Source organism: Periplaneta americana, chromosome 16 (assembly GCF_040183065.1).
Source record: "Periplaneta americana isolate PAMFEO1 chromosome 16, P.americana_PAMFEO1_priV1, whole genome shotgun sequence".
Taxonomy (NCBI): Eukaryota; Metazoa; Arthropoda; class Insecta; order Blattodea; family Blattidae; genus Periplaneta; species Periplaneta americana.
The window spans coordinates 87,437,009-87,459,057 of NC_091132.1; the positions used below are offsets into that span (position 1 = coordinate 87,437,009).

The 22,049-nt window shown below is 33.9% G+C and overlaps 1 protein-coding gene across 5 annotated transcripts in view; it reads right to left on the reverse strand.

Moving 5' to 3' along the window:
* Nucleotides 1-21,763, reverse strand: part of LOC138690929 (platelet-activating factor acetylhydrolase-like) — a 43,134-nt gene extending 21,371 nt beyond the window's left edge. The window contains exons 1-7 of one of the 5 annotated variants that reach the window (XM_069812492.1): nucleotides 21,468-21,758; nucleotides 18,635-18,838; nucleotides 16,651-16,748; nucleotides 8,495-8,609; nucleotides 8,174-8,339; nucleotides 5,864-5,990; nucleotides 498-611 (exon numbers count right to left, since the gene is read on the reverse strand). In XM_069812492.1, coding sequence (XP_069668593.1) covers nucleotides 498-611; nucleotides 5,864-5,990; nucleotides 8,174-8,339; nucleotides 8,495-8,609; nucleotides 16,651-16,719 — 591 coding nt within the window. In that variant the 5' untranslated portion in view covers nucleotides 16,720-16,748; nucleotides 18,635-18,838; nucleotides 21,468-21,758. Of the gene's footprint in view, nucleotides 1-497; nucleotides 612-5,863; nucleotides 5,991-8,173; nucleotides 8,340-8,494; nucleotides 8,610-14,550; nucleotides 14,690-16,650; nucleotides 16,749-18,634; nucleotides 18,839-19,170; nucleotides 21,374-21,467 lie in introns of those variants that run through there. The other 4 variants (XR_011329715.1, XM_069812491.1, XM_069812493.1 and 1 more) reach the window with 4 other exon arrangements.
* Nucleotides 21,764-22,049: the final 286 nt, after the last annotated feature.

Genomic DNA, 22,049 nt, shown 5'->3' on the forward strand with positions numbered 1-22,049 from the left:
TAAGGTAATAATCTCACATATATTTTATATGCAGTGGTTACAATAATAAGACTGTTATCTGCAAAGTTCTAAGGCCAAAAAAATGTGGAAAAGAGCAGGACTCACTCAAAGTTATATTCATTGTTGTTCATGATTATGAAGTTGTATTAATCACTCATTCTGTTCCAATTGGATAAACACTGAAATTTTAACAAACAGAACTATAATGAATTGGACCAAATTCTGCAGAAAGGAACCAACCCACAAACAAATTTAATGTCTCAATAATTAAATAATTCCAAGGATACACATTTTGGGCGAAGATATTTCGTATAATATGCTTTTGGTTAAATAAACAAGTATGTAGTTATTTTTAATTGTGAATTTATCACTCACGTTTAAATTTAAAGTGCATTTTTCTCAGTTCAGGTATCATGTGGGTTAGTTCATTTCTGCAAAATGTGATCCAATTACCATTTGGAAGTTTAGTTTAAATAAAATTGTAATGAAATTTGTACCTTGAGCTGCGAAAGCTTAAAATCCTTAGTAAGGATATTTTTGATAGGAGATCCATCATTTATTTTTTCCAGTAAGTCTAATAGTCTTCGACATTCTTCTACTCTCTTTGACACCTGAAAAAATACCAATGTAGTAACTTTCATCATATTTTTAGATACATTAGTTTTGGTGGTTAGGGTTATTAATTTACATTTTTATGCATTATTCCTAATGCCACAAAACTGTCCAGTAGGAACAATTTTATATTCAGTCCAGGTTTCATTAAATCTCAAAAAAAAAAAAATCTATAAAATAGTTACATACGCACATACATATATATCAACATACATATATACATACATAAGTGTTCTGCCCATGGGCAGGTCTTTCACTGCAAACCTAGCATTCTCCAATCTTTCCTATTTTATGCCTTCCTTTTAGTCTCCACATAATATGATCCACATATCTTAATGTCGTCTATCATCTGATATCTTCTTCTGCTCCGAACTCTTCTCCTGTTCACCATTCCTTCCAGTGCATCCTTCAGTAGGCAGTTTCCTCTCAGCCAGTGACCCAACCAATTCCTTTTTCTCTTTCTGGTCAGTTTTAGCATCATTCTTTCACCCACTCTCTCCAACACAACTTCATTTCTTATTCTGTCTGTTCATTTCACATGCTCCATTCTTCTCCATATCCACATTTCAAATGCTTCTATTCGTTTCTCTTCATTTCGTCCTAATATCCATGTTTCTGCTCCATACAATGCCACATTCCACACAAAGCACTTCACTAATCTCTTTCTTAGTTTCTTTTCCAGAGGTCCGCAGAAGATGCTCCTTTCTCTATTACCGGTAAATGCTTCCTCTGCCACTGCTATCCTCCTTTTGACTTCCTGGCAGCAGCTCATGTTACTGCTTACAGTACACCCCAAGTATTTGAAGCTGCTCACTTGCTCTACTGCCTCATTTAGAATTCGCAAGTTTACCTTCTTTATTCTTCTTGCAACGACAACAATGGTCTTCGTCTTTAGGAGGCATATTTTAACAGTTTTTCTGTTTACATTTTTTATTCACATTCATTATCAATTTTCTGAACTTCAAAAATTGTATAGAATTATCAGACATTGCTTAATAACACCTCAGAAATTTATATTTGCAGAAATTACATATATATCTGAATTGTAAACTAAGTCAGAACAAACTCTTGCACATTGTTCAAAACTGTCCCATGTATAGGATACTTTTAAACAGGAATGAGACACTTTTGAACAACATCCAAATCACCTATTAAAGAAATAACTAAGAATGTCATGTAAAGAGCACTCTATGGTTACATTATTTTTTCTTAAAAACTACTGAAGTCCATATCAAAGTGTTTCATAGTGCGAGCACTTTCTCCTAATTCTCCGGTTGTGTGAATTTCATGACAATATCATTTTTCTCCGTCTTACTGCGTCTTCAGCTTTAGGATGTGAAAAGTTCCACGTTTGTTGAGAAACCTCTGCATAAATCTGACATTGTCCAACTACCTCTTCCACTTGTCCAACTTAGAGAACTTATAGTTTCCTTTGTATTTGTTGCCACTAAATTCAATAACTCACTTTCTAGTTACAGACAAACATATCGAAGTCTACCTCAGGGCGCTGTCCTCAGCACAACTTTATTCAATATTTATATAAATGACTTACCCTCCCTCCTAGAGGAATCAAACATGAAAACAGCACTATTTGCAGATGATATAGTTTTGTGGACTTCTGGATCTTACAGACATAGAGACAAAATTCAAAATTCTGCTCTTAAAGCTCTAAATCAACTACATTAATGGAATACATCAAATTTGATGACACTCAACTTAAGCAAAAGTAACTACCAAATATTTTCACTTGGTAAAAAAGAAAGAGAATTCAATATCCAATGCAATGGCCAACACCTTCCTAGGACTTATGAATCCAAATATCTTGGAGTTATTTTCGATAGTAAGTTAACATGGAGCAACCATTTGAAATACATTTCTGAAAAAGCTCGTAAAAGATTCTCCCTTCTAAAAAGACTAGCAGGAAAGAAATGGGGATGCTCTAGGAATACTTTGAACACTACATACAAAATGTTTATACAGCCAGTGCTGACATACTGCGGAGAAATTTTAATTACTTCACCTTTCATAAACGAAATAGAATATGTTCAAAACCAAGCTCTCAGACTCATTACTGGTGGAATCAAAACAACTCCAATAGATTCTATGAGATTCCTCACTAATATTAACAGCATCAAAATGACAATAGAAGAAAAAGCACTGATTCAATATGAAAAACTTATCAGATTACCAGGAAACAATTGGCATTCATACAGTCCTCTCTGTAGATTGAAAACTCAAAAAAGTTTCATATCCATTGTTCAAGAATTAAAACAGAAAATCAATATCCCGAATTTAAAAGAAAACCTACAAATTAAACCAAACCCTTTAACTCTATTAAATATAGAAAATAATCTAAATTTAACAGAAGAAATACTGAAATCAGAAGTAAACACTGAAATACTAAAACAATTGTCTTTAGAGACAATTAATGTTAGATATCCTCCACAAAACTGGCTTCATTTATACACTGACGGATCCTTGATCTCCAGAGAACAAGGTGCCGGTGCAGGTGTTATGTGCTGTCTCTTCTCACTTTATAGATCTCTTGGGTATGGAACAACAAGTTTTGATGGAGAAATCATTGCAATAAGTGAAAGTCTCAGGAATCTTCTATGCCACATCAGTAAATTTAGGAATGCAGTTATATTGTCAGACTCCAAAGCAGCTATTCTATCAATAGTCTCTAAACACACACCTTCATCTCAAACAGCAGAAATAACTAAAATGCTCTCTCAATTAATATCATTGTATTCCTATGGATACCATCCCATTGTGGAATCCTGGGAAACGAGAATGCGGATGCTTTAGCAAAGAAGGGCAGCACTGCTACTTACAAACCTGTTACTAAATCTACGTATTACTCTGTAAAAAGATTTATTAAATCTACATACTTAGACTTCAACAAACAAAATTTGATAACACAATCCCAAGGGAAAAAATGGAACTCTCTGCATCAAAATCCACAGTTAATTCCCGATTTACCACGAAAATCGTCTGTAGCTGCATTTAGATTGGCAACAGGCCATGATTGTTTGGCCAAACACCTGCATAGAATTGGAATATATCAGTTCCCTAACTGTCCATTGTGCAACTCAAACCAAGAAATGGATTCGGAACACCTCAAAGTCTGTGCTTCAGTGGCTGGTCATGATAATATCTTTGAAAAATATTGGAGTGCAAGAGGTCAAATGACTTTATTGTCAAACGCCTGGCATTAGAAAACAACAACAACAACATCAGAAAAAAAAAATTTCCTCAGTGTCATTTCTTTCTATGGCTACTATTTCTTATAGAGTTTCACATAAACCTGACATTGTAAATATAGCTCTCGCAAGACTGGTGTTCTCAGGTTTTCTCATTCTGAGTTGTCACATAGCTTCATGAAGCCCTAAAGCAGTCAATTCCAGCAATTCTGCTTCAATACATTTACAAGCTAAAGGACGAGCATAATCATATGCTAATTGACGTATATTTGTGTAAGTCATGCCATAATTTATTTAGTACATCTAGTAATATAATTAACTAATTCGGACTCCTGCTCTTCACTGAACACCTGTTGGATCGTGTATCGCAAACCATATTTTCCACCTATGTCATCATCTTCTTAAACTCCTTCATTTGGTAAAATAATGAGTTGTGAGACATGTCATACTTTGAAGCTTCAGCTCTTAATAAAAGTTTTCCTTCATTGTCGACCTTGCCGATCAAAATACCCCTCATTTCTCATGAAAAAAAAGAACTGAAAAGACTACAGTGGACTATAGTGGACTTTATGTTGTCAGCAAACAGGTGGATACATTAAGAAGATTGACTGATTGTCAGACGTTGCTGCTTCCTGAATAACTTCATTGGATAATTCATGCTTGTCCTTTTCATTATGTACGTCTGAACAATTTTATGCACTAAAAATAAATATATCATCAATAAATTCGTTATACAGTAGAATTCCTCACATCCAGCAACTGTGGGACAAAGCCAGTGCCGGATAACTGATTTTGCGGATAATTGGAAAAATACGTTTATAGGTTATGTAAAGATGTACTGTACTGCACAAACATTTTTTTCCATGTTGAAATTTAGTAATTTTCATATAGATACTTAAAAATAAAGTTTTGAAATACGTACAATGTTTATTTTTAATACTGAATACGGTAACGTACATTCATCAGTTCATAATGTATTGTAATGCATAACAGCATAAAAAATACTAAACGTTTTTGTAACCTTCTTATGACAATTTTAAATAGCGGCCATGTGACGTGAAGAGCAATGTAGTCAACATCGCAACTATGAATATGAAGTAGCGCTCGATGATTTGAACCTCTTTAACATATCTCTAATGTCTTCTTGTTTATATACACTTTCTATCACTCGAATGAAACTTTTACACGCTGTAGGAACAGAGAATTTCACACTTTCCTATTTAGACTCGTCCAACACCCTTTCGAACAGGTGATTTCAAGTGGTAAATTTAAAGATATCGTCTCTGCGAATTGTTTGCAAGGCCCAAGTGACAGCTTACCGATCTCCAGGGACATAACGGAGTTTTCTGTCTATGTTTTCACGTGTGAACAAAGTAAAGATTAAACAGTATGCGGCATATGTGATCCATGAAAATCACTCACATCTTCATCTGACTCTTCCCTTTCGCATCAATGACTTTTTTTTTTGGCCTAGCCAAAAGTGCTGTTGTTTTGGTATTGCTGGTTATCTGGGTGCTGGATACGAGGGATTTTACTGTATTAAACTTTTAAAACGTTTTTCACAGTATTGTTAAATTAATGTTGTGGAGCAGTTTTGAACATTGTTCAAATGCTCTCTCAAGGAATTGTTCAAATGTACACCACATGACCTATCAAAAGACTATTCATTAAAAGGAAGAAGTAAATATTAGAGATCTACAATAATTTTTGAAAAATGAATTCATTAGGTGCTAATATTAAATAATGAAACTCACCTCTGAAACATTCATGTTGTCAGAATATCCTTACGAAGTTCGAAAAATAAATTCTGCTCTCTAAGCACTTCAACACAAGTGCACTCACTGAGTTCACACCAATAAATTAAATGGCATGAAAATAGCAGCCAGTACATCAAAAGGGCTGGGTTCTGCTGTCAATACCGGCAAGTTAATGAAAATTATGTGTTGAGGTGAGAAATTCAATCTGTTCTAATGTGTCCCCTGTTCAAATATGTCCCCCTTCTCCCCTTTAATGATAAAAAAATAAAGTCATTTGTTGTTGCAACTTACCTGTTTGCTCCGCTCTGGGAAGTGCCCAGAACCAAAACATACTACTTTAAAATTTACCCACGAAGGTGTAGAACTGGCTTGCCTCTCTTTAGATTTGTAATAGAATGAAGCAGAGGCTGACTTGTCCCTGTGAAATTAATAAACATAATCAAAATTAGAATGGAAATAAATTCTTCTAAACATGATTATAATGTGATATAGTACTGATATTACTTATTTCATTGTGAGAGTAAATAGCTTCCTTGTGAAGTGGTTATTAGAGGAGAAAAATTCGCTCTGGCGCCGAGAATCGAACCCGGGTCCTTGGTTCTAAGTACCAAGTGCTCTAACCACTGAGCTATGCCGAAGTTCAATCCACAGCACCAGATCGAATCCCCCTCCTCTAGTGTTTTTCCCTTTGTGAATTGTCACGTAGCCACATGAAGCCCTAAAGCAGTGGTCGTCAGCACTCACTTAAATGGATAGAGTGCATAGAGGGCAAGGAACTCTGCTCCATCGTGCACAAGGGATCGTTGCTTACGAGATTATATACAAGCTGGCGCATAGCACAATCGAGAGTGGGTCTCTGAGCGCCATGACAATTTCTGCAGCTAGGTTCACCTCGCAGTCCTATTAAATGACGAATAGTTCCATTACTAAACATTGTGTATCGTAAAAATTCTTTGATTAATTCTGCATTACTGATCGAGTACGAAGACTATAAACATAACAAGCATATTACAGTCTTATTTGAGATTTATCGATGACTTGTTAAATATCAGTATGCAGATTTTCAGGTTATTTAATGGAAATTACAATTTTGTTTCCCGAAAGTCTGAATTTGTTGAATAAAAAATGTTGCTTCCAAACTACATTGTTCATCTGATTCATTTACTTTGGCAAGTTGTTTTCAGTTCCGTATTTTTCCTTCAGATTTCGTTCCCTCTAATTTGTTATAATTGCTGGAAGTGAACTACCGGTGTCTTCTACTTTCAGACATTATTATTATTATTATTATTATTATTATTATTATTATTATTATTATTATTATTCACACTTATGGCTTTTAAGAAACCCGGAGATTCATTGTCGCCCTGACATAAGCCTGCAATCGGTCCCTATCCTGAGCAAGATTAATCCAGTCCCTACCATCATATCCAACCTCCCTCAAATCCATTTTAATATTAATTATTATTATTATTATTATTATCATCATCATTATTAAACTAGTCTAGTTCCTAGCTTGTCTTGCCTTAAGACAATCAGTAGCGTTATTCGAGGAAAAGAGTATGATTTACCATCATCATTACTGCTGAATATTGATATATACGATTTGCATTATTTAGGATACAACATACGCAGCAACGCGATTAATGTTGAGCATGCCGAGTTTAGTGTAACATACTCCCCTCATCCTCCAAGCCAAATCAAATATTATTACGACATAACGAGTAATATATAAATAATAATAATTACTACAATTATTCATTGTGATAAAGTACAATCGGTGTACCGAAGGTTTTAGTTTATGTTTTCATTAAATTGACATGTCATGAGTGACGACAGAAAACAGCAAATCAAAGTTTCTGGGTAGCTTAGCTGGTAGAGCATTAGTACATTTAACCAAAGGTCCTGGGTTCGATACCCGGCCCCAGAACAATTTTTCCTTCGAAATTATTCAAATCAACTTTACAGGGAGTTATACCTGAAAGCTTGATTTGCATAATACCCGTCACTGTTCGTCAACCAAAAACCACAATTTAAGTCACACAGAGTTAGTGTGCACTCAATGTTGGTTGCTTGACGATTGTCAGCCCACTTTGAGGTCTGTGGATACAGAGGGAAAAATTGGATCGGTGTCTGGTAGAGTTCCCGGGTAGCTCAGTTGGTAGAGAATTGGTACGTTTAACCAAAGGTCCCGGGTTCGATACCCGGCCCTGGAACAATTTTTCCTTTGAAATTATTCAAAGGCATGTTATGTTTTGCGGAGTTGCTAATGACATTTGACACTTCCCTCATATGAACTGCAATTTTCTTCTTGGAGATACAGCATGTCTCAATTTAACACTGCATATATTTAATATCTGTATTATGATACAGAAAGAAATAAACTGATTTAGCTGTTGAAATCTGTGTGTTATGAATATTTAATTCTCTGGTTATAAATTTATTATAAAGTTGTAATGTTATAAAAATCACGAACTAACATTATTTATTTTTAGATACAATACAACATACAGTATTTAGTTAGATATTAGTCTATAATTCGTATTTTTAAATTAAGAAATTTATCAAATCTTAGAGTAAAATGTAACTGTAATCATTATATACCTATGTTCAACTGCAGCAACCAGGAAGCCATGAGATGCAAGTTCCACACATATTGAAGAATATAAGAAACGAGAAGCCCCAAGACCATGGGACAATATAACAACTGGTAGTTTTGCTCCTTCTTTCCGAACATCTGCATTCCACACTACTGGAATGTAGCAGTTGCCTAAATAATTTACGAATTAAAATAAACACAACATTAAAAGGCGTCAATCATAGAATTAAATTTAATATATGCTAAAGCAAAGATTAATTCTTAACAGAAGCAATACCAATATTATTCAGTATTATACTTAAACTAACCAATCTTAATGGGCTTACCTGCTAGTAACCAGAAAAAAAACTTCAACACAAATGTCCATATTTGCAGGACACGGGAAAACCCTTCCAAATATTTATCATGTGCAACCCAAGGAATCCATCGAGATGAATGTTTCTGTAAACAGGAAATAATAAATCACCACCTGGTTCGATGAGTAAACAACATTTACTTCTAGACAAATTTCCAATCATTTTCTCATCTTTTTCTCGACCATTTAAAATTAATAAATTATCCATCTTGATTACACAACTTTAACACCACAACAACAACGCACATACACAACACATCCGATCACCCAACACAACACAAACATGCTGCATTTCGAGCAATGGTACATAGACTACTCAACATACCAATGAGTCAACAAGACTACAAAGAAGAATGGGTAGAATGGAGAAAAATTCTCTCAGGCACCGGGACTCGAACCCGGGTTTTAAGCTCTACATGCTGATGTTTTATCCACTAAGCCACACCGGATTCTAGTTCCGATGCCGGATTGAATCCTTCTCAGTTTAAGTTCTATCTCTCTGTTCTCCTTAAGGGCTGGCTTAGTGGATAAAGCGTCAGCACATAGAGCTGAAAACCCAGGTTCAAGTCTCAGTGCTAGAGAGAATTTTTCTCTGTTCTACCCATTTTTCACTATATGATAATACAGAATTCCTGCATGGAAATATCATATCATATGTACTTCGGTACATCACAGTAATACAAAGAAGAGTTAAACATAATCAAATACATAGCACAAGAAAATGGGTACAACCCTAACCTAATAGACAACATAATAAAAAATACAAAACATAATTACAAAAAAAACATAGGAATAAAACACACTAACATACGAAAACAAAACAACACATACAAGATTGCATCCTCATTCACGAAATTAAATTACAACATCGCATACAATACTGTACACAAAATATGCTACAAAAGTATCTCAACACACAAACAACACAAACAAATACAATCTCATAGGTGTATACAAACTCACATGCAATAGCTGCAACAACTTCTACATAAGACAGACAGGCAGATCATTTCAAACACGTTACAAAGAACACATCACAGCCATAACCAAATCACAAAACACTTCCACATACGCAGAACATATCACAAACGCCAATCACACCTACAGAAACATAGACACAGACATGGAAATACTACATATCCAACCAAAAAACTAGAAACTGAATACACTAGAACAATACGAAATAAAAAGACACACAAAAACACACCCACATCAAATCCTCAACACATGACTCAATTTCAGAACACACACACTATCTACCAAAAACCAGAAACTGAACACACTAGAACAATACGAAATATACAGACACACAAAAACACAGCCACATCGAATCCTCAACACACGACTCAATTTCAGAACACACACACTATCTGACTCCACACTACACTACACAAATGCATCCCCCATAGGAAACGGAATCAGAAGGCACAAAGATCACACAGTTCTGAAGATGGTCCCCAGGCCGAAATTAGTCAACAAGGTAACCTAATTAATTAACATGTGAAAGCATAATATATACGGTACTTTACTTTATGTTCCGAAGTAATAAATTATCAATATTAACATATTATATTATTATGATTGGTTGGTAGCCAATGCTCTGGTATCATGGCAATGAAGCCATCAGCCATCTTGCAGTCCAGTATTTTTCTATATTATTATTATTATTATTATTATTATTATTATTATTATTATTATTATGGCATGAACATAACAAAATTGTCATACATTCCTTCTACTTCTATTTTCCCAGTATCTACTAATTAGTGTCTTTTTTGTTAAAGCAGGACAGGACATTAGATGGTTTCTTTCCAGTTGATCACACAGCATGCATAGTGGGCTTGGTATTATACCAATGCGATACAGGTAATGAGGTAGACAGTTATGGCTGGTGAGGAGGCGGAATTCTGCAATGGCTACACATCTTAGGGAATCTGGGATACATTTTATGATTTTACTCCATTCTTTGCCTGAAGCTCTTGTTGATATATTAACATATTATATTATGTTCATACTTCATAATTACAAAAAGTGAGACAAGTAGGCTATATCTTTGTACAATATTCTACACAGTATGTGTAGGTTACAGGTTTGTCATGCATCTATAAGTAGGTATCAGTAGTCATTCATTCATAGTTTTCTGCCCAAGGGCAGGTCTTTCACTGTAAACCCAGCATTCTCCAATCTTTCCTATTTTCTGCCTTCCTCTTAGTCTCCGCATATGATATATCATTATTATTATTATTATTATTATTATTATTATTATCATCATCATCATCAATTTATTTAGCCATGTATGTATGTATGTATGTATGTATTTAACCTAACACTGTAATTGGGTATACACCCAGTGGCAGAAATATAATATAATATACGATAACATTATAACAATTATAGCAATAAAATAACATAGATAAATTAAACGTAAAATTAATTCTAACTATAAATAGGCTAAACAAATTCAATAAACCTAAGACTATAAAGAAAGACTAAATGCTATAAATAATGCCTACTATCAGCATATCTCAGCAAAAGTAAACCTAACTTGCAAGTACAGTATTTCTATTAGACTCAACTATTGTCAACTTAAGTAATTACGAGTCACCTTAATTACATATAAACTTAATTAATTATATGGTAGAATAGGGACAGTTAATATATACAATATACAGTAAATGTTAAAAAATAATAAACATTAAATAATATTAAAACATTCAAATAAACAACTCTCATTAAAATTTGTCTCAAAGAATTCGTCACTGACTAAAATAATGTATTATTATTATTATTATTATTATTAACAATATTACCTTACGTATTCCAACGAAAGATATTAGAGCCCACAAACTTTTCTATAATAGAAATTTCTTTTACCAGTCTCCAGATGCATTAAAAATGCCAACATGCATGGCTGCGAATTCGATCCCTTCAATGTATAGACTTAGTTTGCTCTTGGCAATGATTTATCATTTATGTATTCTTTCGGGCATAATACTTTTATCATTGTATCATCACTATTATTCTCATAGTATTCTTAGTTATTTGTCCATTCATCGTCATTTGTAATTGTATTTATGGGTAATAATTATTTTTTGCACTTTTTTTTTAATTATTTTGTCATTATCAATTTTGTCATATTGTAATTATGCTTTGTGCTGAACTGTTATTGGCCTCTGGCTGTTGTACAGCACAATAAATAATAATAATTAAATAAATTATTATTATTATTATTATTATTATTATTATTATTATTATTATTATTATTGTTATTATTTATAGATACACAGAAACCCTATTGCACCATGTTAGGATTATAGTTTTTTACATATCATAAGAGAATACAAATGCATGCATGTAGGATAATAAGTATCTTATTATAAGTGATAAATGCAATGTTAGTCTATTAATTAATTAAGCTTCCTTCATAAAAAGGTTGCTAGGTTAGACAAAGTGTATTATACATAATTTGGAAAACAAATCTAAAAGGTAAAATGATTTATATTTGAAACCATTAGGGAATAGAATATACGAAACATAAAAAAATGTACACCTAAGTAGCGTATATGCTCATTTGCAGTTAAGCAAGGGATAGTAGTACCGGTATCAGAAATGTTAGAATGATTTGAATGCCATATACCGCGAGAAAAATAATATCTACGGATTTAATGACATTGATATCTACACTTATTAAGACTATGTAAACCGATGGAAAGAAAATACGACTGACACTGATATTCTAATAGCCTGCCACACTATACAGTTGTGAAGTAAATTTCACACATTTTTGTGGACTTAAACTTTTGTTTCTGTGTTGTGACAGTATATGGTGCAAAAAAAGCAATAGAGCACAATATTACATAACAACGTATGATTAAAAATAGTATTGCTTCAAGTAATACTTGAGTCGAGTAATATGACGAATACCTTCGAAGTCCAAGGAAGGCTGTGCCTCCGCTAATATTTTATCAGAATACAATATCAAAGTATTTATTCCAGCTGAATTAAGATCATAAACAATTTATAAGCAATTGACAGAAATGTTTTCTTTCAAACTAATGAGTATTACTATTCAATATGAGTAAGTTATATCAAGCTGACCACATCCAGTAGTTGGTAATGCCTGCTCGGTATATATAGTACAAGTAATTTGTAATGATAAAAACCAGAAAAACCTCAATCAGGTACCTTGTCCCAACCTGGATTTGAACCCAGGCCCGCCCGTTTCACGATCAGACATTACTCCACAGCAATGGAGAATTTCACGTGAAACTAAATAAAAACTTATAATAAAAAAATAAATCAAGGCATGAGTGGGACTCAAACATGCATGGTAATTTTGTTTCGTTGTCAAGTATAACACCAGTGAAGGCTACCATACAGTTCGACTACAAGCCTTTACCAACGTTCTTTCCACATATATGCATAGTGAATATTATGAGTATTTGGAAAATTATCCATTGTTAATTTTGTGTATTTGGAGATTTCGTGAGTTATATCTAGGGTTGTCAAATAGTATGTTATTCCCTATTCTTACGTGTTCTTACTTTAAATTACGTCTTCCGTAATTTTAGGACTATCTATGTTTTTTTTTTTTCTTCACAATATAATTATTTTCAATATGGAGTCTACCAGACCGATTTGTAGAGATTTATTTTTTACAATGCTTTGGGGTGCTATTCATAGACATTGCGCTAGACCGCACTACGAGCGTGCTAAACTAGCCCGGGCTATCGACTGGTTACTTGTACAGGATTCATATCATATCTTATCGATAACACTGGTTTATGAATACGAAAAACGTTAGTTTGCTGATCATCCACCGGAAGCCTGCGCTAAGAATGTCTATGAATACGGCCCTTGAAGTTTAAGTGGCCAGCTTAAGAAATAAGTGTTCTGTTGACTTGATAAAGGCTGAACTAAAGCATTTCTCAACTTCAGTCAGTCATACAGAACATTTAACTTAGAGAATAAAAATAATACAACATTACTTCAGTTACATATGTTAAATATGAGTGATGTCAGCAATGCTTCATGTTTTCCTAGGTATGAATGGTTTCATTAGACTTATACTGAAAACATATATATGTAGACCTAACATATAGGTTCTATAAATGTATTTTATAATGTTAAGTAACTAAAATAGAGTTAAGATTGGTAATGACCTTACACCTTAAACAATTAAACAATCAATTGAAGGGTTAATAACAAAAACCGGACAAGTCCAAAATATTAATTTTTCAGAAAAAAAACTGTCCTTCACATTTCTCATACAATAAAATAATCTGACATATTTTATATATATATATATATATATATATATATATAATTGAAGCGTCCAATTCCAAAACTGTCTAAATCGATTTTTTTTAAAATTGAGATAATGGCGGTTTCATCATCTACCTAAATGTCTCTAGCAATTTTCTAATGAATGTTGTGCCTAAATTCCCTCTTTCCTTCCATAAATAAGCTTCAAATATGACGAACACTGCAAACAATGAAGAAAAAAGTTATCAGTTTGTGGCGTTTCCTGAAAATTGTTAAGAATGGATGTAGACAGTTTTGGAATTGGAGGCTTCATATATACACCAACGCTGGTAAAAAAGTTGCATAGGTTTAATGGAGCAGGTTCTGTGAATGATGTGACATGGGTTTTGTATTGACAAGATAGGCAACACTACCAGCAGCCACTATGTGCAAGAGGAGTACCATATGTTATTATTGTAACACAGTGCGTAAGTTTTAGTCTGGTGAAGAGTTGTGAGTTCGCAGATGCAAGCAGCGGGAGAAGTGGGGAATTGCTGGTTGGCTGACAGAAACACCATTAACTTTCCTGGAACTCCCTGTATTTGTTTCATAGCATTTATTGTTAATTAAACATGCAACAAGTAATAGAATATTGTTTATCATTTATTATATATATTAAGAATATTATGTACAAACAGAATGAGTAGCACAACCCAAACACACACTATGCTCCTTCATTGTGGCAAGTCTGGAGCATGTGTAAGTTACATCAAATTACTTTACCAGAGAAGGGGTTGTTATTGACCAGCCAACTCCCATGCAGAAAGAACATCCATAATGGATGTTTCGACATTTTATTCATAATATATGTTGCTATTTAACAGAACTTCAAGATGTGGGTATTATGTTGTGATGACAGAACCTGCATATGAATGAAAATAAATGAGTAAATAAGTAAATCAAGATAAATAAATAAAGGAATATATAAATTACGTGTAAATGATTAAGTAAACAAGCAGATAAAAAATAAACACAGACTAATTAATTAACCAATTAACAAAACTGCAGTCGCCCTGGGTGGCAGAGTTGATATAGCACTGGCCTTCTGTGCCCGAGTTTGAGGGTTCGATCCTGGCCCGGGTCAATGGCATTTAAGTGTGCTTAAATGAGACAGGCTCATGTCACTAGATTTAGTGACATGTAAAAGAACTCCTGCGGGACAAACATTCTGGCACACCGGCAACGCTGATATAACCTCTGCAGTTGTGAGCGTCGTTAAATAAACAATTTTTTTTAACAAAACTGCATTAATCTCACATCATGTGTTCACCTATTTATAAGGTCCAAAAGCTCAAAATGGGCTAAGTGGAACTCTGACATTATGAAAGTCCTCGACAGATGGGTAAATAAATATGTGAAAATATAAAATAAATACATCTGAGGGGTCAGAAGCAAAGAAGTATAAGTGCACTTCAGTTACTTTAGACAAAATGTGATTGAAAATGATTAAGCTTTCGTAAAGTTCCAATTTTAAATTTTAATGTATGATGTCGTTGAAAGATATATCCTTTGTCACTAAAATTTGTTACGTTTTAGCTTACCTTGGATGCATTTAAATCATTTTTAAGAAATGTCACTTTTATCTCTTTGCTTCCGACTCCCTCATTTGCAATATAAACTATTAATTTAGAAAGTAAAACTATATTATACCATGAGATAAAAATGGTATTCAAATCGTACCTACATGTAGGTGAAGGTTAACACACACTGTTCTGTGTTCACTCTAAAGCGACATTATTTCACTATACACATTTTTTGTTGTCCATAATATGCATATATACAGACTGTCTCATAACCTTTGGGACATTCCCATAATTAGCATATTTTAGTGTAATCTAAAAATAGTTATGTATTTACGTTATAGAATTCACCAAAGCCTACCTACCATTTGGAAAAGTTGGGAATTATACAGGGTGTTAAAGAAATATGTAGTAATAAGTGTAAGTTAGTTTTCCTTTTAAGTGGGGCATCCTATATTTCATTTCATAAATTTGTTGCACTCTTCATTCTAATTCAAATGATATAAGCATGAAGTACAATAGTTTTGTATTCAGGTCATTAACAAAACAATTTAAAGATCATGTGTACATTTTTTGCTATTTCGTGAAAAATATTTTTGAAAATGTGCATAAATTTCAAGACTATTAATTTTAAAACACAAGCTGTAAGCCAGAAACAAAAGCAGAAGAAGAATATACATATAAATAAAATTATACCATATTTACCCAAATGTAAGTTGACATTGAATCTAAGACGACTTTGAAGAAACATCCTAAGAATTTTCTTTATTCACTTACAAGTATTACGCTTTTCCTCTGCAGCCCAACTATATACTATTCAATGTAAAAACATTGACTTTGAGCGAGCATAACAATATTCCTTAATCTGTGATTTTAAGAAAACCCCAGATTTTTGGATTCGAGGATTCAGAAAAAACTGCATGTTATATATTTCGGTAAATACAGAAGTAATGTTTAAATATCTGGTATGAAAAATATTAACTATTCTCGAATTCACCCTTAGAAATTACGCTAACCCCTACCTACTTGCAATGGTAGTAATCTTATGGTTCTTCTTCAGTACCAACAGTAACTTCGTGGGTTAAACAAAAAAATAAAACTGTGAAAAAGACATATTGTAAACACTGAATGAATATGGAAAAAAAATCTGTTGAAAAAGACATACGTATTCACCCTGAAGAGCAATGTCAGTACAAATCACAAATTACATTTGTTGTATGTTATGTAACCAAGTGCACTGCATTATTGTTACTAACTGTGCACCATTAACTGAACTATTGTTATCCATGCATTAACTAACTACCTTGATATGGTCTAAGGAGGTTGGGTAGTAGAATCTTACAAAACATCCATCACGAGAATATTCTGTCATCAAATCAGCACATCCTGGGACAAAAGGCCCTGCAATGGAAAGTGCATGTGACAAGGGAGTTAGAAGAAAGGTATTAAAACTACAGATTAATATTGTATTTAGACATTTTGTTTCTAAACTATTATGACATACAATGTTGAACATATGTCTGGAACTTTTATGTATCTTTTTCAATTTACTTCAACAATCTTTTGTTTTTTCATCTATGATTCACATATCAAAAAGTATTAAACTGGTTTTTAAGCATCTCACTGAAGAGATATTGTAACCTAGTCACTATGTAAAATGAAGCAAACATCCACCATAATTATAACATTTTCAAAGTAAATTTATTAATTATTATACAGAGAGGTTAGTAGCATTCAAGCCTGTCAGACTCCATTTCATGCCTGCACTGTATCTCACATTGCAGCCGAGAAAAGGGAGCCAACATTGCCACTAATAATAGTGCATTACTGAAAGCATAAATTATTTAAAACTGGTAATAATGAGCATGAACCTGTATTACAGAATTGTTGAAAATGATTTTCCTTAGGTGTGATTAAAATAATTTCCCAACTGATATTTTCTTTTAATTCACCTACTGTATTGTGTGAGAGTTATTCTATATACTTGGTCTTTTTAAGTTCCTTCACAAATAAAAATCATACGAAGTGAGATCGGGACTACAAGGGGGTCACAACCCAGTTCTTCTTCTTCCTAAATAAGGGTGTAGACTGCTACTGAAGCACTTAAGTACAAATGGCCCATTGTGTTCCCCATTAACTGGAAATCAACCCAGAAGACCGCAGTGTGTGACCAACTTTGCGTCATGAACCAGTGCTAATAACTCTATCCTCAGAAATCTCTGAAATAAGATCCAGTGATTCGTAAGCAGTGTGTGCAGCAGTAGAATCCTGCTGAAAGAATGACTGCTGGCATTGAAAGTCTTAGTATTTCTGCTTGATATCGTGCAGTATTAATAATTTCTTAATAAAAAGTAGGCCCCAATATTCTGTCTGCATTAAAATTACACCACACACCAACCCTTTATCATATAATGGAACTTCACAAGCCAGATTTTTTCTGCATTTCAGTACCAGTACTGGTTATTTTGTGGAATGACGTGGCTATGTAATTCGACCATGCTTCATCCGAAAATATGATTAATTCATGATTCACTCTGCTATCAGAAACACTCTCACACTCACAGTTACAAAATCAGATGGTATTCGTGTAACCAGAAGTAGCAAATTGTAGACCACTGTAATTTTATGGGCTTTTACTTTAAGCAGTTTAGTGGCACATCTTTGTGAGGATTTTGATGTGGTCGTTTCCTGAGCAAGCCAATGGAGAGATTTTTTGATTCCAGTTGTTCATATTTCATAGCTATAATTTTTATTCCATTCTAATAGATAATTTTGCGCTCTTAAACCACAGACTTCTTTGTGCTTTTTCTCCCACATACATGTTGTTACACAATCAGTGTTGTCAGATTAAAAAAATTCGGATCATAACGAAAAAAATGACATATAACAAGCAGAGATTAGTGAGATTTTTCTTTTTTGTGAAAATGTCGCATTTTCATGGAATGACCCTGCAACTGTTCACAAATTATACTTATTTTTGACAATTGGCAAGACATATTCAAAATAACAATTTATAAATGAACATAATAAAAAGGACGTATCTCACATAACAACATTTCTCGCATATCATCAAATAAACCCAATTACAAAAATGAGTCACTAGTAAAATTTTTATCATGTTAGATATGCTACTTTTGTATTTATCAATATAACATGACACTGTTGAATCAGTTTTACAATAAAAAAAACCTAAGATTTTTATGGCTCATATATTGATGATCCTGTTAGTGCAGAAGCTTAAAGGAAGCAAAAAGCAGTTATGGGCTTGCGTAGAATAATATTTGTACCTGATAAGCAAAATTACCGAGAGGGAGTTCTTGCGGTAGTTTTCCATTTGGTCCCGGCTTCGACTCTGACTAATATGATCGCCTTACTTTGTAAGGTTCGTTCCTACTAAGAGAATGTACCACTTCTCCGACAAAGACATAAACTTCATCTCAAGTTAATTTTTTAACCGTCACATAACTTGTCTGGGATTCACTCCTCCTGATCTATAGACAAAAATAAATCAAACTTTCGAAATGATACCTATTTACAGAAATATTCATAGCTGAGACATAATAAAAATAAATTAAGACTGCTCCATTGACAATCACCTTGAATTAATCACTCCCATACACTACATTACCAATCAATACTAATGTACACTAGCCAAAAAAGCACATCAAGGAATAAATGAGTGAGATACCTACAGTATAACCATTAGTCATTTTAAAACATTACTTAAAATTTAAGTCAGATTGTATACAGTCATATGTAATTATATTTGTTACAGTAGTACTGTCCAGTGGACTGGTGAGTTCACAGTTGGAGTTAAACATACCCTTAGATTCACTGTAATCTCCCTTGAAAAATCCTCAGTCACTGCTGTTATAATCTGTCCATGGATTCTGTAAAGCAAACTGACACATGATGTCACTAGGGAGAGGAGAGAGCCTGCTCCCTTTCTTTCTCGCTACCAAGCTAACAAGTGAATGGGCAACAGTTCACATAGCATATTGTATTCCCTCTCCCACACGTCCTTTCTTTTGTATCCTGACTACTCATTGGACCAACCAGCTATGATGCCAGTCGCTTCTTTTGTGACTTCTACTCTGCAGATTCGTCTTGCAGAGCTTTTCTCCTGCTTGGCATACAATGGGACCTTAAATGGGGATGAGTTGTGTGGATATAAAGGGAAGAATTGTGACGGTGTCGTGTATGGTTCCTGGGGTAGCTCAGTCAATAGAGCATTCGTGTGCTATGCGAAAGATCCCAAGATTGATACCCGGCCCCGGAACAATTTTTCCCTTGAAGTTATTCAAGTGAATTGATACTTTACTTGATGATCAACAAAGAACTTATATCAATAAATACAACGAAGGGGTAAAGAAAAATAGAGCTATATTAATACGAATCATTGACGCTATTTGTCTTCTAGCTAACCAGAGCCCCCTCTACGGGGACATGACGAATCAGATAGTTCTTTGAACAAAGGAATTTTTTTAGAACTTTTTAATGTGTTAAAAAAATATGGTTTACTTTTAGAAAACCATCTAAATTCTTCCACAGTGTTTCCAGGAACTTCTCCATTGATTCAAAATGATACCATAAAGCTATTACTGATGTAGAAAAAGAAGAAATAAAAAATGAAATTAACTCAAGTTTCATTTATAGCTATAATACTTGATGAAACTTCTGATATTGAGAACAAATCCCAACTATCTACAGTTCTCCGCTATGTCTATGAAAGATTCTTGAGCTTTGTAGTTTTAGTGCTGATAGAACAGCAGATGGTTTATTTACTCATGTAGCACGAGTAGTTAATGAATTTGAAATTTCTACTAAACTCGTGCGACTATATCAGCCTATATATTTTTAACAGAACACCCATACTCCAGGTTCAGCATATGCCACTGATCTTGATGCATAAGAATGTGTACCCTCAGTCTGCTGACAGCTGATCATAGGGGAGATGGAGTGTCAGCAGGTGAGCGATATGTGCCTGTGGCCAAGACAAGTGATGTGTGGCTGTGGCCAAGGCATTGCTGAATGCGGGCCCAGGTAAAATGATGGCTCTGCAAACCATAGTGATAAACACGTGGTTTTAGTTAGTAGTCACTAATACTTCCAATATAATAATCAGTTGGATTTACCTGTAGGCCTACATCCTAATGCACTATTATTGCCTCTCTCACTTGTTACCAACATAAACACTCTAGAGGTCCAGGATGCAATACTAGGGAAATGGACCATTTCTATAGTAATTCGACCTGGACTGTCCAATATTATGTTGGTAATTAGTAGAGGAGGAAGGGAAGTTCTTCAGAACCACCAAAGGAGGCACATTTTCCTTCCCCCCTCCCCTAATTACCAACATAACATGCGAACGATCCAGGACGAATTATTGGTAACCAGTGGGGGGAGGGGGGTCTACAAATAAATATAGGCTACAGGTAAGTTCAAACTATTTTTATGTTGAAAGTATTTGTAGCTGCTAACTAAAACCACGTTTTTTTTTTCACTACATAGTTAATCTCATAGAAGCCGGCGCAAAAAATAATCATGTCTTTTTCAGTGTAGTTTTTATGGAGAATCACCATAGTGAGTAGGCCTAATAATACCGAGTGTTATACTGTGTTAGTGAATGAAATATTGTACAAAACGATATGAATATGAAACTATAAAAACGGCATATGTCACCGTCGCGGATTCAGCTTTCTAACCTAACATTTAATGGTCTATTAATTCCAACGAGTTGGTTAATTCAATATGCAGCTAATTAATACATGGAAACTTTTATAGACTATTTGCATAGCTGTTAGCTACTTGTATTTCTGCTACCTGTGTGACGTCTACAACAAACCACTTAAAACCAATTCCTATTCTGGACCACTATAGGCCTATGATTTTTTAATTTGGTTTGCACTACAAATTTATAATCTAAATAACTTAATATAGGTATTTATTCAAATAAAAAACATCCAAGAACATTGTTATATTAGTATGGCCTACGTAAAAATATAGGTTATGCAAGATAATCATTAATGCAAACTTGCAAATCACTCTGTTAAACTGGTAAAATGAAAAAATGTACCTACTTTACGTTAGTTATTTTAGATAATCAAAATGGAACATAACCTTGCGAAAATGGCAAATGATGAGGAATTTTACTCTTCCACCACCTCATCTTCAAGCGTTTTCACAACTTATTTTGTAACTTCTACACGTCTGAACACCTGCCGGAATGACATCGATAATCAACACGCACACACATTATAAGCCTATACACGAAACGCTTCTTCTTATTTGCACGGACAATGGTCAATTGGACACACCTATGTTGTAAAGTCCAATCGTTATCGTAATAAGGTCCAATCAATACACAGCAAATTGGCACTTGTCACGAACCAGTGAATATGCATTTGCATACAACCACACTACTGGTACTGTGATATATATAACTAAAGGAAATTACTGTGTAAATATGGAATAGACAGTATATTACGATACAAGGTTGGGAAGTCCTTTCTACAAAATCGAGGAAAAGTTTGAAAAACGAGCAGAGCGAGTTTTTCAATTTTCGGGATTTTATAATGCATTTCATAAACTTGTACTGTACAAAATTTTTCGCAGGACCATATTTTTATTGCAATTAAGCCTATACAATAATATATTTTGTATTGAAAATTTAGAGCAATATTATTCCAAAGCCTTCACAAA